The following is a 24,550-nucleotide window of genomic DNA, read 5'->3' as shown; positions in this document are numbered from 1 at the left end:
GGAGGCATGGAAACATTTCTCAATTGTGGACTGTATCAGAAACATAGCTTTATCGCTGAAAGGTGTAAAACCATCAACACTGTAAAACAAATGTATGGCCATAGTCAGTTCATTTCGGAAATATGGTCTAACCTTACAAAAACAGAATCGGTGAGATAGTAGAACTTGCTACATCGGTAGGAGGGGAAGGTTTGATGATATGACTACTGAAGCCCTCATGGATAGCACAGTTGATAAAATCTCCCTCCTCCCCAGACCAGGTGGAAAAGACCTGAGTTAGAATCCCATCAATGGCGGGAGGAATTTTTATGGATCTTTTTCACAATTTGGCTTAGTTATTCGGGCTCAGGCGAGGATCGCATGGCTTTTTTTCTCCCAGAATCTCTAGTTTTTCGTCCAGCAAAACAGAAAATCGGCCTCAGGACACATGCAATTTATAGACAATATACACAGAGTAACACTGCCTTAGTTCCCTATGCTCCTAAAAAATTTTTTAAAAAGATATGATTACTGAAGATGTTCAAGAATTACTGGTAGAAGAAGAGGCTGACGAAGCAGATTTGGTAGAAATGACATCGGTGGTAAAACCAAATCAATTCAGAGGATGATAGAGCAGATGAAAATTCTAAACTTCAAAATTTTACACTAAAAAGCATACAGGAAGGCACAAAGTTAGCCAAGCAATTAGAATCTTATTTTTTGAATGCAGATTCTTGAATGAAAGGAGCCCAAAGTTCAAAAGGGAGCTTCAAAAATGCTTAGTTCCATATGATGAAATTCACAAAGATTTATCAAGCAAAAGCAAACAAACCCAATTACTGATTTTTTTTAAAGAGTAAAAGATACTCAAAATCTAGAATGTTTTTTTTAATGAAATAGTGCATTTTTGGTAGCTTTTGGAATGTAACCCCCTTTTTGTGCTTTTTCTTAGTCCCATATAACACGGTTTCTCACAACATTTTATAGGAACCTAACTACTGTTATGAGGGTTAACTGTATTTTATATATTTATTTATCTTTTTGTTAGTACCCCTAGTTTTGGCAGCTGGGGTAATTGATTTGCTGGTCTAGCACTACCTCCAGTAGTTGCAGTTTCTGGCCTTCCTAGGACAGACAAAATTGTTGGGGGCACACCTCCCCATGGTGTAGCTATACATTGGGCAGGTTTTCCATTTGATTGCCTTCCTGTTGACAAAGTGTCCAGGGACAACTAAACAACAAAAACACACACCCTGCACAAACTTAACATTATATACATTTCTGGCTGTTTTACAGAGTTTCTGTATCATCACAAAGTGCCTGGGTGGAGTTGAACTAATGTTCCTGAGCCACCATACATGTAGTATCTTATGTAATAATTAGATAATTACAGAGGTCCAGGCCACAACCAACATCCATTTACCATCCAGCTACAAACTTACAGAACCAGCTTTCCTCCGTTCTCACTTATCCCTTCAGCTTTGGTTTTCTAACAAATTCCTTTAACTACAGTCTACAGAAATTAAAGTCTGATGTCAGTAAGTATCTTCCGTCTTCTCAACCTTTCATCCACATGTGGTACTAAGTACTATAAGTTATAATATGTAACAAGATTGGTGAGGGGAATGAAGGGATCCTCTTACCAAGAGGCTTAAGCCTCTGCAAATTGCAGTGGCTGGAGACTAAGCACCTGTGAGGTGATCTGATTGAGGTGCATAAGACGTTGAATGGGTTGAGCACGCTGAATTCTGATGGGATTCTTCCATTTGTTCAGATTACGAACCTAAGGGGACATAAATTCAAATTAAGGAAAGACAGATGTAGAATTGATGTGTGGAAATTTGCCTTTAGCCAGTGGATGGTTAATTGCTGGTACAAACTGCCATCTGTCGTTGTGGAAGTTGATAGGTTAAATAAATTTAAGGAGGAACCGGACAAACATTTAGAGGGATTTGTTTTGTAAATTTTTTTTTTTGGCTTGATGCTGCATAAGCTCATACACTTGCTTTCTTGCATCATGTGACACTACTACATCTTTCATAATTGTAGTTTTCATTTTAAATAATAATAATTTTGGTACCCAAATGATGGCATTCCTATTTTGTAGTTTGAGCATTGGTTATACACTGCCATGTAAAGAATTTAAAAATGTTCATACTGTCCCATCCTTTATATATATATATATATATATATATTATTATTTTTTTTCCTGCTTTGGCCAGCCAGCTCAGTTAATAGAAAGTTTGGAGGAAAGTAAATCATTTATATTTCATTAATTGTCAGTAAAAAAATTAAGGACGGAAAGAGTATTCTGAAATCAGTATGAAACTGAGTTATATGAAAATTATATCATTTTCAGATGTATGTACAGAGTTTCTAGTGGCAAAATGATTTAAAGAAGCAAGCTTATACAATGTCAATGAAAGAAAGAAAGAAAAAAAAAAAACTCTACCCGCTTCACTTGCTTTTCTCTTCTAATAATTTGTCTGATCCTTTAAATATACTCACACTGTCCACTTCCAACACCACTTGGAAGTTTATTCCAACAGTCAGTTTCTCTCTGACTGAAAGCAAATTTCTTGGCATATATCTTATCACCCTCCTTTTCCAATTTATATTTATGTCCCTACATGTGTATATTGTCCAGGAAAGAGTGAAGATGCCACCTGCATTTATTTTGCTCAACCCATCTCTTCGAATAATTTGTACAGTCCTTTAAATTTATTCCAACTACATGTTTCCAAACACCAGGTGGAAGTTAATTCCAACAATCAATAACTCTTTGACTCAAAGCAAATTTTCGCATCATATAGCCATCCATTTCCAATTTAAATTTTTCTCATGTGCATGCGTATAGAGAGAGAGATGCCATCACCATTAAACATTTCCATCAGGTCCTTACTGTCTGAAGCGACTGATGTTGATGCTTCTGGGGGTCACCCTCGTCCAGCTTTACGAATTTCAGCATGGATTCTCGTAATTTTTCCATTTCCTTATCACTCATTCTTCTGCTTGTGATAAAAAGCACCAGACTGATGTTTTGTTTACATATCTGAACCTATAATAATAATAAACAACCACCCTGTGTACTTGGTAGCAATACCATCACAAAGTGGAAACACCAAACGGGAAAAATTAATAATAATAATTCTTTGCTTACAGGGCACAAACTATATTTTTTTCTCTTTTCGAATGCATAAAAACTCTGTAATGACCCAAACCTGACTTAAACCTTTCTGTGTGAGTACCAAAAGTTTACTTACACTAAATTAAAATAAATAAGTAGAAAATGAAAACGGGTACCTGTTATGCTTATTCTTTATCAGCAAAAGCTCTAATCTCCCACTACAGTTTCTTAGGTTACATTAGCCTGAGGGGCTCACATCTGGTGAGTATAGGCTTGGCACACCCAGGGCCCTGAGCTGGATATCACCATTCTCCTTATTTCTTTATTGGTGATTCTCTCTCTCTCTCTCTCTCTCTCTCTCTCTCTCTCTCTCTCTCTCTCTCTCTCTCTCTCTCTCTGTTACTCTTTTTTTGCCTGGTGCAGCATAAGCCTCAGGCTTCCTTGCACCATATGGCCAATAATAATAATAATCTCCTCTCAGATGTGTAGTTTCCAGACAGTGCAATTTACTTCCCTTAGTCCTCATTCCCATTCTCATGTCCCTTCTTGTTGCCTTCAGTTCAGTACCACCCAAATGGTGTATTATTCGTGGATTTCTGCTACCTGAACCCAAGTACCTTTCATTTTTTGTTGTTAAACTTAACTGCTACATTTCAGCCCATCTGCTTAATTTATCCAGGTCTTGTTGGATTAGTATACACTTATTATTGAGAAACAAACATTAAACTGGTGCGACTATATCAGTATTGTTGATGGTTTTACACCTTTCAGCGATAAAGCTATGTTTCTGATACAGTCCACAATTGAGAAATGTTTCCATGCCTCCATTACTTCAATAGATTCAGAATCATTTTTAACCAAAATCCATTGTAACAATTTTCTGAAGTAATGAGTTTTAAAGATGGATATAATGCCTTAATATAATGGCTGAATGAAAGAAGTTGTATTAAACTAATATAACTGTGGAGGTAGGAACATAACCCCAACATTTGGATGACTTAAATCTTTTGGCTGGCCTGGTGTGCTATCCAATACTAATAAAACTTTGAAATCTAGATTTTTCCACAAGTTCAATAGCATAGAACATAACACAAGGATTTCCCAACAAAATAAAATACAGGGATTTCTCAATAATTTTTTTTGATAAGCAAGTCAACAGTGGGGATTCAAAAAGAGTGGAAATGTTGAAAAATTACATCCAACATAATAGCAAGGTTTCCCCCACACAAAAATACCATTATGCGAGATTTACAAAAATTCTCTAACTGTGTTATATAAGTTGTGTTGTGCAAGGATTGCTGCAATTTATCAATCGTGTTAGAGCGAAACCGTGTTATAGAAGTACAGTCAGTCCTCGTATCAAAGCCGGACACAAATGATGTCAGGCTTTGGTGTTTAGCAATGTATTGATGACACGAAAGGTTAAATACCTTTGTACTCAACTCTTCAATAAAATCTTCTGTTGTTAAGTGCATTGTGTTCAGTGTATCTCTGTCAGTGTGTATCCATTGCTTAAATTCAATAATATCTTCTGGTTCATTGTTTTCAAAAATATTTCTAGAAACTTTTTTAATTATCTATTCCTGGACATTTTTCACACCGATGAAGCATACAATGTTTTGACTGCAAATCACAGACTGTTTTTACCAATGAGAACCTTGTAATCACATTCAACAGGACTTGTTTCTAGCATTAAACTTGACATTTTGATGGATTGTACATACAGACAGAATGTGTGCCTGGAGCACCAAATGTGACACCACTTGGGTCAAAGTTCACAAAATTTAGAAAATCCAATGCCAGATTCATTTCTATCCCAATAAGTTATAAACAGTTCCTTCAAGTTGCTGAGTAGTAGTCACTTTTGCATTTGAATTTTTATTCCATCTGCATTTCTAATGGAAATGAAATCTTTCTTTCCAGGGCATATCTGACTAAATTCATCATATTCAAAAAATTCCATCACCTTTTGGCTTTACTTGCTCGAAGATTTTTTCCCAGTATGACCATCATTCCTTCTTCTGCTTTAAGTTTTCTGGCTTTCTTGACCATTCTTTCAAATACACTAAACTCTTCCATGTTTTCTTTATGGACCAACTAACTGGAGCTATTGTTAATATTTCAAGTATTTCTGAATGACTTGATACCATCAACTTTTCTTTCAATTCTTTCAGCAGCTCATTGTAATCTAAGCAATTAGCATTAGTAGAGGCATATATTGCAAGAAAGCAAGATTACTACGCAGCATTAGCCCAAAAGAAAAAATAAACCCTCCCATTTCACCTCTCCATTCGTTCCAAATGCCTGTTCAGTTCAGCCTTAAATTTATTTAGTCTATAAACTTCCACAACAAAAGATGGAAGTCTGTTCCACCAATAAACTACCCACTGGCTAAAGGCAAATTTCCACACATCTATTCTACAACAGTCTTTCCTCAATTTGAATCTGTGCCTCTTCAGGTTTTTAATCTGAGCAAGAGGAAGAATCCCATCAGCATTCAGCTTGGTCAACCCATTCAAGGCCTTATACAATTCAATAAGATCACCTTCCAAGCACCGCAATTTTCAGAATTTAAGCCTTTCTTGGTAAGAGCACCCCCTTTGTTCCCCACACCAAATTTGACTTCCAAATTTTGAGTCAAACTTTAAAGGAAAATATCTCAGCCATAAAACAATTATAAGGGTTGATATTTAGTTAGCCTGAATTCGTGCAGTTGGTAAGTGGAATGTCCAAAGAAGAAGGTAGCAAATATTTTTATTTCAAAGTTATGACTCAAAATTCTTGCTTAAATTTGTCGCGACAAATTTTTGGCACCCCACATTCAAATTTATTTACTAAACTCCTAGCATTATAAAAAATGTGACGGTTTTTGAGCCTGACCACCAAATGTTAACTGGGTATATCAAGTTTCAGAGCACTACCTCTCACCATTGTGCAACAGTAACACTTAAAACTTTGAAAATATTTTGTGATTTATTCTGCATAACACAAGTGACCTTCACAAAAAAGAGGAGCTGGTGCCTCAAGCATACTATATTTTGAACTGAAATTTTGCAGAGCTTCATGTGAAACTTGTTTAAACATCCACACCAAGTTTCAACAAAATTGAATATGGTCGAGCAGGGACACCTAGGTCACTTGACATGGAATGACCCACCTGTGTGACACCACATCTCTGATATTCCAACAATATCTGCCTTTGATATCTTGACAGGCACCTCACATTCAAATTTATTTACTAAACTCCTAGCACTGGTGTACATGGAAGTATACATGCACCTGTTCTTACTCTTAGTTATCCTAACCAGCCCATGTATTTACTTGTTCCATGATAAATGAACCACTAGGTGGCAGTGATCACAGTGTGTTGAAGTGGGATTTACTCAAGGAGGTAACTACCATCAGAGGTAAAGGGAAGGGTTTTTGTTTTCGTAAAGGCGACTATGATGGTCTGAGACAGTAATTAAATTCTATACAGTGGGACCAACTGACGATGTTACCAACAGCAAACTCAAAATGGGAAGCATTAAGGAACTAATCTTGGAGGCTACCAGGCTTTACATACCAACTAAGAAATATTGTTCAAGGTTTAGGCCTAAATGGTTGTCAGATGAACTAATGAGACATGTGGCAGAGAAGAAAGATGCATGGGATACATACAAATTAATGGGTGACATGGAAGCCTATGATAGATATAAGTTGGTCTGTAACCAAGTCACAAAGGAGATTAGGCAGGCAAAGGCAGACTACGAAAAATCCTTGGCAAAGGATGCAAAGAAAAACAGAAAAGAGTTCTTTACATATTTAAACTCAAGAAGGAAAGGGATGAATCAGATTGGTCCACTGGATATTGATGGTTCAACGGTTGAGGATCCTGCTCAGGTGGCTAACAATCTAAACGAGTATTTTGCATCTACATTCACGCATGAGGAGTTATTCAGGAAGGAGAATGATGTAGGTAAAGTAAACATTGGCAGGGAGCTGGATGATTTTGTAATAACGGAGAGGAACGTGGAGGAGAGATTGTTGAGGATAAACATAAAAAAGGCACCTGGTGTGGATGGGATCTATCCAGTTATATTAAAGGAGGCAGCAAAGGAAGTAAGCAAACCCCTAGCCATAATTATGAGAGCTTCTTTGGACTCAGGGGAGGTACCCATAGATTGGAGATGTGCAAATGTAACCCCAATTCACAAAGGAGGATCAAAGGCTGACACAAGTAATTATAGACCTGTTAGTTTAACTTCTGTTCCAGGTAAATTAATGGAGGCACTGGTTAAAGAAGCACTGCAGGATCATCTAGACAAGAATTCAGTTATAGCTCAGACGCAGCATGGTTTTGTTAAGGGCAGGTCTTGCCTGCCCAATTTGATTGGATACTATGATGTAGTCACAAAAGAACTGGATGCTGGGAATAACTTTGATATTATATATTTGGATCTTAGAAAGGCTTTTGATACTGTTGCACATGGAAGACTGCTGCACTAATTGGAGCAGTGTGGCATTGGAGGCAAATTGCTGCTATGGATAAGGGGATGGTTGAGTGGCAGAAGACAGAGAGTGGTAATCAATGGACACTGCTCAACGTGGACTAATGTTATTAGTGGAGTTCCTCAGGGTTCAGTGTTGGGTCCGTTGTTGTTTTCGGTGTTTATGAATGATATTGATGATGGGATATCAAGTTTAATGTCCAAGTTTGCAGATGATTACAAAGGTTGGCAGGGTTGTTAAGGACACTACTCATGCTATGCTGCTGCAACAGGATCTGGAAAGGTTGAACAGATGGGCTGAGAGGTGGCAAATGAAGTTTAACATTGACAAATGTAAAGTACTACATATAGGAAACAGTAACCCCAGAGCAACGTATCAACTCTGCGGTACTACACTGACAGTGGTGGAGAATGAAAGGGACCTGGGGTTGATTGTGCAGGCAGATATGAAGTTCTCTGAGCAGTGCAGACGAGCTGCAAGAGTAGCTCATGGTGTCTTGTCAATGATATACAGGAATTTTTCTAGCAGGGATAAGGAGGTGATTATTCCCTTGTATAAGGCAATGGTTAGGCCACATCTTGAGTACTGTATACAGGTCTGGAGGCCTCATTTCAAGAAGGATGTAGAGCTGCTGGAACAGGTACAGAGAAGGGCAACAAGATTAGTGAATGGAACAAAGGGTTGCTCTTACGAAGAAAGGCTTAAGTTTTGCAAATTACAGAGTCTGGAGACTAGGCACCGGCGAGGTGATCTGATAGGTGTATAAGGCTTTGAATAGGTTGAGCATGCTCAATGCCAATGGGATTCTTCATCTTGCTGAGAATAATCACCTCAGAGGGCATAAATTCAAATTGAGGAAGGACGGATGTCGGATAGATGTGTGGAAATTTGCCTTTGGCCAGCGGGTGGTTGGTTGGTGGAACCGACTTCCATCACTTGTTGAAGTTGATAGCCTAAACAAATTTAAAGCTCAACTGGACAGGTATTTCGAACGAACGGAGGGGTGAAATGGGAGTGGTGTGTGTGTGTGTGTGTTTTTTTTTTTTTTTTTGGCTGATGCTGAATAAGCTTGCTTTCTTGCATCATATGCCTCTACTAATGCTAATCTCCCAGCCGTCCCAGAAATCCCCAGCACCTTGTTTTCTAGGCTGCTGCTCAATTCAATAGCAGCAGTGAAAGAATCACTTTCACCTCTAAATGCAGCTACTGTTAATCCCTTTCTATTTAAGTGTATCCCATCCCTGTAGAATCAGTGTCTCTCCTGTTAACAAGCACAGACCACACTAACAAAAATTCTACCCCATGAGCCTTGCACAATTTCTCCAGGTGAGAACCGGATGACAAGGCTCTCAATCATGTCACGGAGGTGAACAGTGGGTGAAGTTTGAAGCTCCTCAAACGATAAGTGTTTTGCATATTTTTACCGTATTTTTGATTGATTAACATATTATGTTTTACAAAGGTGTTAAATAGGCTTAGTTGTGTTCACTAGCTTATTTTAAAATTTAACAAGTGATTATTGTAAGTTACTGCTCACTAAGAAATAAATTCAGAAGAAATTTATTATTACTGTTGTTTTCTTGAATTACATTGATAATAAGTTATAAAATGTAATTATGTCTCAAAGTTAGCAAAATGTAATGTCTAGATAGAAAAATTTTTACTTTCTCAATTTCAACTAGTCATTTCCCCCCCCCCGTTAGTATAACCTGTCATTTTATGATTGATAAGCTTGTGCTTGTACAATTACACCATAACACAGAAACTCTATTTAGTAGAGAAGTTACTGGTTATGCTGAATTTTAACTTAATAAGAATTGCGATACATCCTTTCATGCTAATTTTCAGTAGGTTGCACTAACTATATTAAGAAAGTAAGAAAAAAAAGGGGAGTATATACAGAGTCCAGTGATATGCTCATCATAGATTTTACAGCAACACGTTCATGCCCAAGTCATCTATATATTTTAAACTGATTTCTGCCCTTAAATATGCTATAATGCACTCACTGGATGCAGACAATTTGCAAATTCTGAACAAATTTACCACCAATAAGAATTAAAGGCCTAATATAGCTGAGTGGTTAAGCCAGAAATGCAGTGGCACCCACATTTGAGCTGACCATGGTTCAATCGACTTCATCCTCACTAACAGAAGATACATTGTGAATGATGTTACCGTCCTGAATAAGGTAAATGTTGGAAGTGATCACAGAATGGTAAGATGTACACTTGATATAGATGTAGGAAAGGAAAGGAAAAAACTGACTCGAGTAAATAATACAAAGGTCTTTGAAATAAGAGGAGGAGAAAAAGCAGTATGTACTGAAACTTAAGAACAAGTTTGAGCTTGTGCAGACTGCTCAGGACCAAGATATCGACGAGGAATATTACAACTTTCTGAAAGTGATAAAGCCAAGAAACCTACAGGGAAACAGAAATCCAAAGAAGAAAAAATTAGTCAAGAAACACTTGTCATGATGAACCAAAGACGACAAATGAAGAGCAAGAAAAACACTGACAGGGAGAAAATTGAGTATACTGAGTTATGCAAAGCCATTAGAAAGAGACTCAGAGAGGACATAAGATTTAACACAAGAAAAGTAGAACAAGCATTAAGGGAAAACAAAGGATTTAAATCAGCAGCCATGAGTAGTAATACAGAAAGACAAATGATACTGAAACTGAAGAATAGCGATGATGTACTTATAAACAGCAGAGAAGGCATAATTCAAATAGCAGAAGACTACTATAGAGAATTATACAAGGAGCGAGGGAATGATACCAGCAGTGGGGAAGATGGATTGCAAAGTAGCAACACATACGACATACCTGATATTCTTCCTGATGAGGTAGAACATGCATTGAAGAAAATGAAGAATCGGAAAGCCCCAGGGGAAGATGAAGTTACTGTAGAGTTGTTAAAATTGGGAGGAAGAGACATAACACAAAAACTGGCAAGGCTCTTCACAAAGTGCATTAGAAAAGGTGTGATGTCTAAGCAGTGGAATAATGCAATCATAATTTTGCTGCATAAGAAAGGAGATAAATCAGAAATTGGAAATTATAGACCAATTAGCTTGTTATCCCATATCTACAAGTTGTTCACAAGGGTGTTCACTAACAGATTAGAAAGAATACTTGATGAGAATCAACCGAAAGAGCAAGCTGGCTTTAGGACAGGATTCTCAACTATGGATCACCTTCATGTAATATCACACCTAATGGAGAAAGCAAATGAATATAAAACACCATTATGCCTGGCATTTGTGGATTATGAAAAGACATTTGACTCCATACAGCATAAGGCAATGTTTCGGGCACTGGAAAGACAAGGCATAGATATTCCATATATTATGATTTTGAAGAAAATATATGAGAGTGCTACATCCTTTATTAGACTAGACAAAGACAGTAGGAAATTTAAAATCTAGAAAGGAGTTCGACAAGGAGACACAATATCTCCGAAGCTGTTTACTGCTGCCCTTGAGGAAGCTTTCAGAAGATTAGACTGGTCGCAGAAAGGAGTCAATGTGAACGGAGAGTACCTAAACCATTTACGATTTGCAGATGACATTGTGGTCATAAGCCACAATCCCAAAGAATTAGAGGAAAATCTTAATCAGTTATGCACAGTTAGTAAGGATTTTGGACTAAAGATGAATATGGCTAAAACAAAAGTAATGATGAACAAGTATGCCATGGAAAAGGAAATAATGATTGAAGGAGCAGTAATTGAAAAGGTGGAGTCATATACTTATCTGGGACAAGTTATTAGCTGTAATAATGATAAATGGCTGGAAGTCAAGAGAAGAATAAATTTTGGATGGATAGCATTCAGGAAATATAGTCACATACTGAACAGCAATATCCCAGTTTGTCTGAAACATAAAATAATGAACCAATGTATACTCCCCACCATGACTTATGGAAGTGAAACTTGGGCACTCACCAAAAGAATGGAAGAGAAGCTAAGAACTACACAGCGAAGAATGGAATGAATTATATTGGGAATCAGACTGTTAGATAAGAAGAGAAACACATGGATTAGGCAGCAAACTCAAGTAAAGGACATTCTTATCAAAACTAAAGAACTAAAATGGTCTTGGGCAGGACACATAGCTTGAAGACATGGTGACAGATGGACTAAGAAAATAACAGAATGGTACCCAAGAGGAGCTAGAAGAAAACCTGGAAGACAAAGGCAGAGATGGATAGATGAAATTTATGAGTTTTTGAGTAGTAAATGGATGGCCAGTGCTCAAAACAGAAGGAACTGGAAAGTTGCTGGAGAGGCCTTCATCCTGCAGTGGATTGAAAATGGCTGATGATGATGATGATGACATACACTGGTGATCAAAGAAAGTGCATCACCCCTTAAAATTGTAATTGTTGTCTGAATAACATAAGTATATGGCAATACTTCTTACAGATTGCATCAGATGAGATTGACATGTGTATATGATGATGTAATAGCTTTCTTGGCATCGGGATTCGTCAGAATCCTTCTGACTACCCCGGGGGCCACACAGTTGATAAATATAATTGTGATTGTAATCTTGTCAAAATGGTTAGCTGTAAACCTCTAACTTATGTGAAATGCTGGATTATAAACGGACCATTTTAGGACTGATGTGGCTGGGCAGTGAGGGTAAGAGTGTAGCAGCAAACTTGCTTGAGTTAACTGTGGTTTGAACCTATATATGGCTGCTAAATATGGAAATGATGTACTCTTCTCACAATGATTACTTGCAAACTGCTGACTTGTGTAGTCATCCTGGAGTACAAACAACATTTTAAGAACAGCAAGTGGCCAATGTGAAATGCAAAATTACAAGAGCTTGTGCTGACATTGGTTGAAAACCATATAACTGCTAAATTTGATTGTTGTAAATTCCTAACTTATCTGGTCATGTCAATGTATAAAAATAAAAAAAAAACTTTTTAGTGAAGTATTAGGCACGCTTGAGTTGATTATAGTTCCAGCCCACATGACTATTAAATACAATTAATAATAATATTCTTGTCAAAGAATAACTAGTTGTAAGCTCTTCTGACTTAGGTGGTCGTGCCAAAATATAAAACAAACATTTATCCTGAGACCAAAATTTGTCTTTCTTTGCCCACAGTCACTTGCAATGTCAGGTAACTGACATTACAAGAGACTGGGCAATGTAACCAAAACTCAATCCCCCAAGATTCAGTGTTGGGTCCATTGTTGTTTTCTGTATTTATTAATGATATTGATGATGGAATATCAGGCTTAATGTCTAAGTTTGCAGACGGCACGAAGGTTGGCAGGGTTGTTAATGACACTAAGCTATTGCAACAGGATCTAGAAAAGTTGAGCAGATGGGCTGAAGGTGGCAACTGAAGTTTAACACTGACAAATGTAAAGTACTGCATATGGGTAGCAGTAACCCCCAGAGTAATGTATCAACTGTGTGGTACTACACTGAGGGTGGCAGAGAATGAAAAGGACCTGGGGGGTAATTGTGGAGTCGGATATGAAGTTTTCTAAGTAGTGCAGACGGTCTGCAAGGGTACCTCATGGTGTCTTATCAATGATATATAGGAATTTTTCTAGCAGGGAAAAGGATGTGATTATCTACTTGTATAAGGTAAGTCACACCTCGAGTACTGTATACAGGTTTAGAGTCCACATTTTAGGAAGGATGTAGAGTTGCTGGAATGAGTACAGAGAAGAGGAACAAGATTAGTGAATGGAACAAAGGGTTGCTCTTACAAAGAAAGGCTTAAGTTTTGTAAATTACAGTATCTGGAGACCAGGCATCTGTGAGGTGATCTGATTGAAGTGTATAAGCATGCTCAATGCTGATGGGATTCTTCCTCTTGCCCAGATTAATAGCCCGAGGGGACATAAATTCAAATTGAGGAAAGACAGTTGTAGAACAGATGTGTGAAAATCTGCCTTTAGCCAGTGGGTAGTTGATTGCAGGAACAAACTTCCATCTGTCATGTGGAAGTTGACAGCTTCAATAAATTCAAGGCAAAACTAGACAAACATTTAGAGTGAATGAATGGGTGAAATGGGAAGGGATTCTTTTTTTTTTTCCTTTGGCTGATGCTGTATAAGCTTGCTTTCTTGCATCATATGCCTCTACAAATGGTAATACAATCAGTTTCTTGTTCTTTTGTAATGGTGTACTATAATATTTAATATAATGAAATACTTGAACCTTGGATTCTTGAAATAATTTAAATGCAATTTTATTTCTATACAACAAAATGATACCTCTCTATAATGAAGTTTCTGGCAAGAGCCTTGTCTAGTGTTTTCTTATTATTGCTGCAGTATGTTAAGTTTAAAAGGGGTAGTGCCATCCCATGACTGAACTGGCCACCGACGTTTCAAATGACACTTTCTGGACCTCACAGTTTATTAGCATGAGATGCTGATAAAGCTAGGCATCTAAAACATGACTGTCAAAATGCTGATGTTGTCAAATGAGGATACAAATGAAGATACCTAACTGTATCCCCATTTTTCATCAGTCAGTGTTTCTCAACCTTTTGTCACTTGGTTGCCACCCTTGGAATGCAAAAACTTTACATTGTGGCACCTGTAGATTAATAAGAGTGATTAATCTTAACAGGTTTGTTTTTAGTTTTGTGATGTCTCTTAAGGAAGTCTGCAGATGGTTACTGACAGAGAATATTTGGTATAGGTAGCTGCAAATTATATTATTTACAGCCACCGTAAATCATATCAAAAAGTTGGGAAAATGTTGAAATAACTTAAGCATCAGTATCAACCTGTTAAAGATAATACTGAGGCTCTCAACTTAGGGTAGTTTTTGAAATAATTTTGAGGGTCTTTTTTATTATAATACACTAAACTGTAGTTAATATATAGTTTTATTCAGTCACATAGATTAGTTTATTTTTTGTATTAGTTAAGTATTTGGAAAGATATAGCTTAATATTCAGATAGCCTTTGCTATCAATATTTTGGCAGGACTTGGTCACTTTTATTGGGTAGCTCAAATTTAATTTCACTAGTGGTTAAAAGTATTGTAAGTATTGTATCCATATAGTAAGTTTGAAGTTGTAAAGTATTTGCAAAGCTACAGCTATTCAGATAGCCTTTTGTTATTGTTATTTTGGCGGGGAATTTCGCAACTTTTGTTCAGTAGCTTAAATTTAACTTCTTCGGTGATTCAATTTTTCTCAACAGTTTAATTTCTATGTTTCGTTAATACAAATTCTGCAACGTATTGTAAATTTTAATTTCATAATCTCTGTAAAGCTCAAATTTTATTTAAATTATGGTTGCTAAAAGATCCACTTACAATACAAAGTACAGGACACTGGGACTAAAACAGAAATGGCTGCAGGCATTTCTAGTATGAGTTGAGGACTGTTTCATTTGTACAGCTTATGGCATATATTCTAAGGCTGGTCTACTAGACAGATCCAGCTCATCTGGCGAATCTTTTCTTTGCAACTGATGTGAGGAATGTACCGATCTGAAATTACAACTTGGTGCATTAAGAGAAGAATTTGGGTCACTGAAAAAAAATGAGTGATTGCCCTAGAAACAAATATAAACTGGGAGCTTGTCAGGGACTCAAGTATCTCATGATTTGCATCTTTGATTCAGGACCTAGAAAAGAAAAGTCAAGTGCAGACTGCTCTGGTTGAAGGTGATGTAGTTTTATTGGGTGACTCCATTGTCAGGGAAACAGGTAACATTATTTGTAATGAAAGTATATGGTGCAGAACTAGAGTGTGTTTGCCACGAGCTACAATTACCAACAGATTGTCAGATTTTAAGGGAGGTAAAGACAGAATTATTATTTATGTGGGAACTAATGAAATTAAGTGGAAATGACCTGACCATCTGTTGGAGAAATATAGGTCTATGCTGAGAAAATGCTGTGAGTTAGGTCAAAATGTGTATGTGTCTGCAATTCTGAACAGATGCAATAGGTGGGACTATATGCTGAAAGCCTTTTGGATTTACTCGAGACCTGAGGTAATCTGCAAGACTCTAGGGAGGGAATTTTTATCAGCATGGCCCTCATTTGTAGGTAGTAAAAATTTATTTTGTAGAGATAGTATTCATTTGAACAAAGATGGTGCAAGTATTTTTGCCAAGGATGTTTGCACTCACCTCATGAATTCTTGTTTGTTGCCACAACAGCAGATGTTGACAGGATGTTCTGAGGATAACCATGTTTCAAATGAGAGGGAAGATATAGTTTGGGATACAACCCTAAATAACTTCAAGGGGTAAACTACTTCAACTATAGTTTACTACTTCAGTAGTAAACTATAGAAGATTACATAGTTTAAGCTGTAATGTGTCTACAGTAATGTCAGGAGTGAGGTCAATAAAATGGCTGAATTTGAACTCCTGGTTAGGGCAAGTAATGCTGATATAATAGGGCTAACAGAAACGTGATGCCACCCGGAAATTGGTGATGAGTTCCACTGTGGTATGTATAATTTAGGAAAGATAGAGAAGATAGAAGGGGTGGTGGTAATGGTTCTTATTAAAAGCAGCCTGAGCACAAAAAGAGCTTTTTTTTTAAGTCTGAAGTTACATCTGCCAGCATACAATCTGTGTGGTGAGAGTTTGTCGGAAGCAAAGGAACAATGAAAGTGGAAGTAATCTACAGACCAGAAGATTGTGAGTTGAAGAAGGTTGTCTTTACATGCAGATGAAAGGCAAGTAATCATGAATGTCTTATTATGGGAAGACTTTAACCTGCCCCAGATTGATTGAATAAGTGGGAGTGAAACACATGATGGGGAAATACTTTTTTAAATAAACTAGATGATTATTTATTATTATTAGCCATATGGTACAAGGAAGCCTGAGGCTTTTGCTGCATCAGCCAAAAAAAAAAAAAAATTTCTGAGTTACCCTGAGACAGAGAGAGAGAAAAATCAAGCGTCAGAAGTAGAAGGGAATCACCAAGAAGAGAAGAATGATTATATCCAGCTACCCTAGGTATGCCAAGCCCATACTCACCAGATGTGAGCTCCTGGGGTTAAAAAGTTCTGGAGGTGCTGGGGACCAAACAGAGGACATTTATACCAGTATGATAGAGAAAGTACTAGGGGTGAAAATATTCTTGACCTCATCATTACTAATAAATTGGATGACATCACAGGCTTAAAGCAGAGGAGCCACTATCAGGAAGTGATCATGCAATCACTAGCTGGAAGATGAAGAAAGATGTTGCAGTAGTTTAAGGTAAAGCCATAGGTTTTAACTTCAGAAGAGAGGGGACGCTGACAGTTTAAGATGCTATATGGCAATGGTGAACTGGGCGGATTGCTGAGGAATGGTGAATACATTTGAATTATGGAATACTTTTAAAGCAAAAATCACAGAAGCCACAAATGCATACATACATACATTTAAGAAAATACTGAAGGTGGAGTATGTAAAAATGGATAATTGCAGAGCTGGCTGGTCAAATAGAGCAGAAAAAGATAGCATGGGGCAGTTACAGAGTGACAAAAAAGTATAGAACAGGTACAAGTTGATCCTATACAATAGTACCACAAATAAGGGCAGGGAGGCCAAGTATAAGAAAGCATTGGCTAAGATAGCAAAGAATGGGGACAAGGAATTTTTCATATATGTGAATACAAGGAAGGAAAATGTGAATCAGATTTGACCCTTGTGCTGTGGGTTTGGGAAAGTCTAAGATAACCCAGCTGATACTGCAGATGAATTGAACAGGTACTTTGCATCGGTCTTTACTGCAGAAAGACCCTTCATGCTGAGCCATATGAAATTAGTGATGTTGTTATTTATTTATTATTTGTTTTTTTTTTTTTTTTGCATTAGCAACTAAGGCCATATTGCTCCGGGATATGCGGTGGTCATTCCCTGACCTTTTCACATCGTCCGTATTTGGTGGTGATGGGCCCAAACCCCGGTCTAATCAAGAAGCGTGTGCTACGCACTGCTGCTCCTTCCTACCTGGCTACGGAGGCACCAGTGATGTTGTAATTACAGATGACTGTTTATTATAAACATTTTTTAGCATAAAGGCAAGAAAGGCTACAAGATATGATGGTACATACCCTGTAGTTTCAAGGGAGATTGTGAAGGAGTGTATTGAACCATTGAGGTTATGATTATACTTAATGACCATGTTCATCGGTGAGAAACCAAAGAATGTACATATGCATATTATTTGAGTAGTCGAATTCAAAATGAATTAATTGAAATGATAGGTGGAACAGTATTAGAAGAAATTTGCAGAAGAGTTTGCGATGCAAAAAATTATACAATTATGTTAGATTGTACCTTGGACGTAAGTCAAGTGGAACAAATGACGGTCATAATTAGATTTGTTTCTATGTCTAGCTGCACTACAAAAATTTGCAAACATTTCTTGGGATACTTAGCTGTTCATGATAATTCAGGGAAAGGAATAACAGAATCTATACTAAAAATGTTAGAAATGAAAAACATTGACCTAAGTAACTGCCATGGGCAAGGATATGATAATGGTAGTAACATGAAAGGTAAACGTAACGGCATACAAGCAAGAATTTCACAAGAAAATGGAAGGGGTTTTTTTGGTCTTTGTGTCGCACATAATTTAAATTTAGTTGTATCTGATGTAGCACATTATCCAACAACAGCACAATTATTTTTTGGAACAGTATAAAGGTTATACTGTAATTTGTGCTGCTTTGCACAAGTCCATGGGATATTTTAAAAAGCACATAAAAATTACTGAGAAATCTCTACCAGAAACAAGATAGGAAGGAAAGATAAAGCTGTTGAAGCTGTACAATATCAGTTATGGGATATTACAATTGCATTAAATGAAATCAGGGAACATGCCAAAGGAAAAGATGCAAAATTGGAGGTTTGTTAACCGAAATGACTTTTAAATTTATTAAAAGTGTAGTTGTTTGGTATGAAATATTGGGTATTATAAATAAAGTAAATAAAGCCATGCAAAGTAGTAAAATTGATATAGACATGGCAATTATATTGATAGAAGGTGCTCTTTGTCAAGTAAACTAATTTTGAAAATCAGGATTTAAATTGTGTATAGATAAAGCTATAAACATTGCAACTGAGCAGGAAGTACTGTCAGTGTTACCAGAAGCGAAAGTTTCTAGAAAAAAAAAAGTGTTTACCTACGAAACTTCAGCAGATGAACACCATGTTGATCCAACCAAAAGGTTTGAAACAGAATTTTTTAATATAATGATCAATGTAGCTATTGTTAGCTTACAAGAAAGATTTGATCAGATGAATGAAATATTCTGGGTTTTTCACCTTATTCTGAAATCAAAAAAAACTTTATGAATTTATTTGAAAGTGCAATAGAAACGAAATGTCAACACCTGAGGAGCAAAATGAATTGTGTAAGAGTATCTTGGTATGTGGCACCATTCACTATGGCCTCAAAGAAAATGGGGCCTACCAACCAATGATGTGATATTATACTCCAATTGTATATGAGTGCAAGGACTTTTCACGGAACATATGGGAGCTTCTGGCTATTTACATACCTACAGAAATGGAACCAACTTTTATCAGTGATTAAAAACTACATATTTGTATCATTTCATAGCTAAGGCTTAAAGTACTGTCTGTTAACTTCAGTATGAAGCTTTAGCAATAGAATGGTTCCGACAAAACTCATCACACAGAATTCTAAACGCAAAATTACCCACCAATCTTGTCAACATGGCACTTAATGCCTAAAATTTCTAGGTGTGTAATGCAATGCATCATGGGAGTTAAGAGCTACTATAAAACAAACACCTTTGAGTGTATTTTATAACCAACTGATGATGAACGCATCAAAAGTTCTACATTAGACTCTTGTTTATTGATTTTACATCATACAGCCACTCTCGACTTAGAGAGTGGCTGTATGATGTAAAATCAATTTCAATGCATTTCCTGGATCTCCATGTAAGTCTGAATTTCCCAAAATGCTTAAGCAGCACTTGCAAATTTGATTGAAGCAAAAAAGAAACGTTCGATGAACATGTAAATAGAATTTTTTATTAAATTTTTTATCTCATGCACAGGAAAAATTACAAAAAAGTGTACAAAATTAAAAAATTTCAAAACTATAAAATTAAAAAAGAGAGGGGACAGGCATAACGTCAGGAAGTTTTGCCTTTCGAGCATCATTGCCAGAATTACCTCTCCAGCTGATAAGCACGCTGCTGCGGAAGTTGAAGGCTGTGTAGATTTAGAAGGGATTTTTTCCAACACAATTCTCTGCAGCTGCAGAATCGACAATGCCGACTTCACTGCATATTTTAATGTTTTGGAAAACAGCGTGATGCTTGAACCTATTAAACCATTGTTGCTTGCCGCGAACTTGGGTTGGGGTTTGCCATACTTCTCCTTAATATCTTCATAAATACTTCCTGCTTTTGCTTGAATGGCCATTGGACTCATGGGCACTTGCTTCTGAATCTGATTTTCCATCCATATTATTAATAGCTTTTCCATCTTTGATATAGCACCTGAATGCTGTTTTGTGATCACTGTTGATCTTAAATGCATTGACTCTTTAACATGTTCTTTTATATGTGCTATCCCTTAAAATAGTATTAACTGTTGAAACAGCGAGACTGAATTCTGTGCAATAGATGACAAACTTTGTCCTTCATAATTCTTAATTAATCATCTTCATTCTAAATCAATTTTGTTTCGTTTCCTAGCACTGCCAGCACTTGCACTTTCCATTGGCCCCTTCCCCTCATCATTCTAATAAGTAAATAAGAACTCATTTCACCATAATACCGTAACGTATAAATCATTTTTATTGTTTTATGGTAGTGGACAGGGGAAAAGCCTTTGTGATTTAGAAAATTACTAAAAAGGCATTCAAAATTGATTCTTATAATGGAACATATGATAATGATGAAAGTGAGTGCAATTTCCATTATAAAAATGACCTTTTATAGAGATAAATAGCTTAGTTATACACTTGGTCGTCGACTTACGACCGGCCGCACTTATGGCCACAAAAAAAAAAAAAAAAAAAAAAATGAATAGTAGTGACTTCCTGATTTATTATTAATAAATCAGGAAGTCACTACTGAGGACACCCATAACCCAGGTGAGGAGGCACATCGATGACGGAAGGCCTGAGGACACCACCAGGCGCTCATGCACGTGCGCACACACACACACACACTCGCTTTCAAGCATCTGTTGCGTGTGGTGTATTAATTAAAATTCTACTGAAATACCCATAAAATGTTTAGTAAAAGGAAAATGCCTTCATCCAGATATACACCAGCTAAGAAGTCAAGGAAAACTATTGATTTAGAGTGTAAAAAAGTTATCCAGCAGTATGAAGGCGAAAAGAAAGTGAATATGATAGCACGTGACTTGAAGTTATCACATTCCACAGTATCGACGATACTTAAGGACAAAGAAAGAATTCAGGATGCTGTGATAGGTTCTGCACCTATTAAGTTGACAATTTTAATGAGACAACGACAGGGACCCATCCATGAAATGGAGAAATTGTTGTTTATGTGGATGGAAGATTTAATACCAAAATATATACCCACGAGCCTTCACACAGTGCAAGTGAAAGCTAGAAGTTTGTTTCAGAGTTTAAAATCACATGCCGGAGACGATTACACAGAAGATTCAGGCTAGTACTGGGTGGTTTAAGCGTTTTAAAAAAAGATTTGCTTTGCATAATGTACATGTCACAGGAGAAGCAGAAGTGCAGATGAAGATGGAGCCAAAAAATTCGTTGATAGTTGACTCTTTAATCAAAGAAGAAGGTTATCTACCGGAACAAATATTCAACGTAGATGAAATCAGCTTGCAATGGGAACACATGCCTAATCATACGTACATACACCAAGAAGCAAAAAGGATGCCAGGATTCAAAGCTTTTAAGGATCAGTTAACTTTGTTGCTTGCTGGGAATACCACAGGTTTAAGCTGAAGCCTTTTCTCATTTATCATTCAGAAAACCCTCATGCATTTAAGCACATCAACAAGCACACACTGCCCATTTACTACCATTCAAACCCTAAAGCTTGGATGACTCAAGCACTATTCGAAGACTGGTTCATGAACTGCTTCATTCCCCAGGCTCGTGAATATTGTGCGGAGTGAGGTATCCCTTTCAAGATTTTATTAGTTATGGTCAATGGCCCTGGCCACCCCCCCATCTGGATGACCTTCTTCATGATGTTAGAGTGGTTTTTATGCCACCTAACACAACTGCTCTTATTCAACCCATGGATCAGGGTGCTATTTCAGCATTAAAGGCTCACTATCTCAGAACAACATTCACACAAGCCATCGAAGCGATAGATTCTGATGCTAATTTATCTTTGCGAGACTTTTGGAAGCAGTACAACATTCTTCAGTGTATCAAGAATATTTTGACTGCATGGGAATGTGTAACAAAGTTGTATATCGGGAATTTGGAAAAAAGTGTCTAAAATGTTATGTGAATACTACATTTGAAGGATCTGAAAAAGGAGAGGAGCTGGAAGTGATTACAGAAAAATAGTTAAACTTGCAAAAAGTCTTAAATTAGAATGTGAAATAGAAGGCTAGCTTGTGAGACAAAAGAACTTTTGGATGAAGAGTTGATTGAATTGGAAGCACAGAGAGTGGCAAAAGAAAAAGCTAGAGAAGAGGAGCCAGAAAAGAAATTCTCTGCAAAGGGTTTATCAGATTCCTTTTCGCAACTGAATAAAGCTCTCGCCAGTTTCGAAGCAATGGACCCTAATGTCGAATGATTTACAAAGGTTGAACGTATCATTCAAGATGCTGTGCGTTGCTATCGTGAGATATATGAAGAAAAAAAGAAACAAACTGTTCAAACAAAGCTCAGCATGTTCCTCATCAAGAAAACATCTCCTACCTCAACCCAAGAACATTACCCTGACGATCGACAACCCAGCACAAGCAAAGATTAAAAATTGATTTTGTAAAATTTCATTTGTATTAATTTTATATTGTATTTTTGTGTTTACAGTACATTATGTGCAGTATTATTTTTTACATTATGTACAATATAATTATAGATTGTAGTTTTATATTTTTATAAACAGTATGAATAATAAACCAATTAAAATGTAGAGAAGGTTTGAATTTAACCTCATAGAGAGAGACAGCCTAGACGTAGAAACGAAGGTATGTACAGTATCACTAAGTAAAAGATAAAAAAACATTACTTTATTTAAAATGAAAAATAAAAGATGATAAAAATTTAAAAGATTATAAAAATAAATTATAAACATGATGAAAAGATTAGAAAGGTTAAAAAATACTGTTAATAAATATATGGCCGATATACGACCTATCAGTCAGAACAGAAGTCAGTCGTAAGATGACGACCAACTGTATAGTGAAAATTAACTTTCAAGGTCTTGGAAAGAATTACCACAAAAAACAATGCGCTACTGGGTTCCACATTATGATATTTTTATGATACCTCCATTTATTCCTATGGGATGCAAAATATGTTTCCACGATTTTTTTAATTTGCACCAGCTGGCAAAAACTTACGTAAAGTTAAATATTATGTAAGCCGGGGAGTGGCTGTATTTCCTTTTATGCAGTTTTATAAATGGACACCAGGGAAAAAGCAGTGCACTTCTTTTTTCCCCAGGGTATGATCTTAATCTTACTCATTTAATTTTTTTCACTTTCACTTCCTATGGAATTTAAATGATAATACAGATTTTAATAGTTGAGTACTAGGAAATAAGCTTTTGCTAAAAAAAAAAGTCTTTAAAACTATATATAAAACTGATTATAAGATTATCTACACCACGTTCCAGAATGAATGGCTGAAACCAATTCTAATAGAACAGGTGTTTTTCTTTCCAGCTTCAACTTCTGGAGAAAGTGAACAAAGTCACAAATGATGGATGAGGGTGTAACTGTTTCATAGCCTTGTATTTGGCTCTGTACGGCAATCCTGATTGCACTGCAAGTTTCTTGGGACTTTTTGAAAGAGCCCAATGCAATTTTTTCATCATGTCACTCAAATAGGCAGTCTTTCACTGTTTCTTGTTGCACACAGTTCCACTTTTATGAAAATAGTCTAAAAGCTTTGCTATCATCTTCTAATAGGGACTAAAAAATCCTGATATTTTCTGTTGAAATCCTTGGCCACCTTTGCATACATACGTTGCAAATCACTGTCTGTTCAATTATGAACACACAGTGCAAATGGTATATTTCTCCTGCCATAAACAAAGTACTGTCTTTCAAGTAGGTCACACATTGCCTACCACTGGCTATTATCGTTTACAAACACCCTTATGATGCTGTTTGTTGTTAAAAGGCAAGTTATATCATTTTCACACAAATATTCAGCCCCCTAAACTTTGTGTCCAATTTATATTTTGGGTATGCTTTTGTCCATCCAGGGATAAGGCTGATCTGTGGATAATGGCAATATCTCTAATATGATATAAGCCTGACTAATATGATATAAGTCAACTTTTGTCACTTAAAGGCCCAACACATTCTCAAGGGAGGAACCAAAATGCAGATATACATACAATTTTTAAAGAATACATTGAATTATTAAACCTAAACAAGTAAACAAACTAACTACATACTTACTCTTATCTTCAAACAGCTGTTGTATTATTCGAATTCTAAAACAAAAATATTTTAATGAACTATAAATTATCAAAAAGGCCTTAAGTGTTAGGAATCAGTATATAATAAAATTCTTGTCACACTGACTAAACAGAATAAAACTAATTTCAGTAAAAAATGAAATAAACATAGTTAGATCAACAAAAAAAAAAAAAAAGCAATAAAAATTCAGATATAAATTAAGAATACATTTGAAAACCCAAAATCCTTATGGGTTTTGGTAATTAACTATATAATAATGGTGTAGATACACCATAGTTAGCCCATAAATTTGAACTATGTAAGTAATGTAAATGGCATCGTTTTAATTGAATCTCATATTGT

General features: G+C 36.4%; 1 protein-coding gene across 1 annotated transcript in view; it reads right to left on the bottom strand.

The window, feature by feature from the left end:
* Nucleotides 1–24,550, bottom strand: part of LOC150089347 (lon protease homolog, mitochondrial-like) — a 441,356-nt gene that overhangs the window by 352,201 nt on the left and 64,605 nt on the right. Inside the window, exon 4 of the mRNA XM_090368526.1 lies at nucleotides 24,188–24,222. Coding sequence (XP_090224652.1) covers nucleotides 24,188–24,222 — 35 coding nt within the window. The remainder of the gene's footprint in view (nucleotides 1–24,187; nucleotides 24,223–24,550) is intronic.

This window comes from Mastigoproctus giganteus, chromosome 2, assembly GCF_048544385.1.
Source record: "Mastigoproctus giganteus isolate SK-2022 chromosome 2, ASM4854438v1, whole genome shotgun sequence".
Lineage (NCBI taxonomy): Eukaryota > Metazoa > Arthropoda > Arachnida > Uropygi > Thelyphonidae > Mastigoproctus > Mastigoproctus giganteus.
The sequence above is the reverse complement of the archived record's forward strand: the minus strand, read 5'-3'. Positions and strand labels throughout refer to the sequence as shown.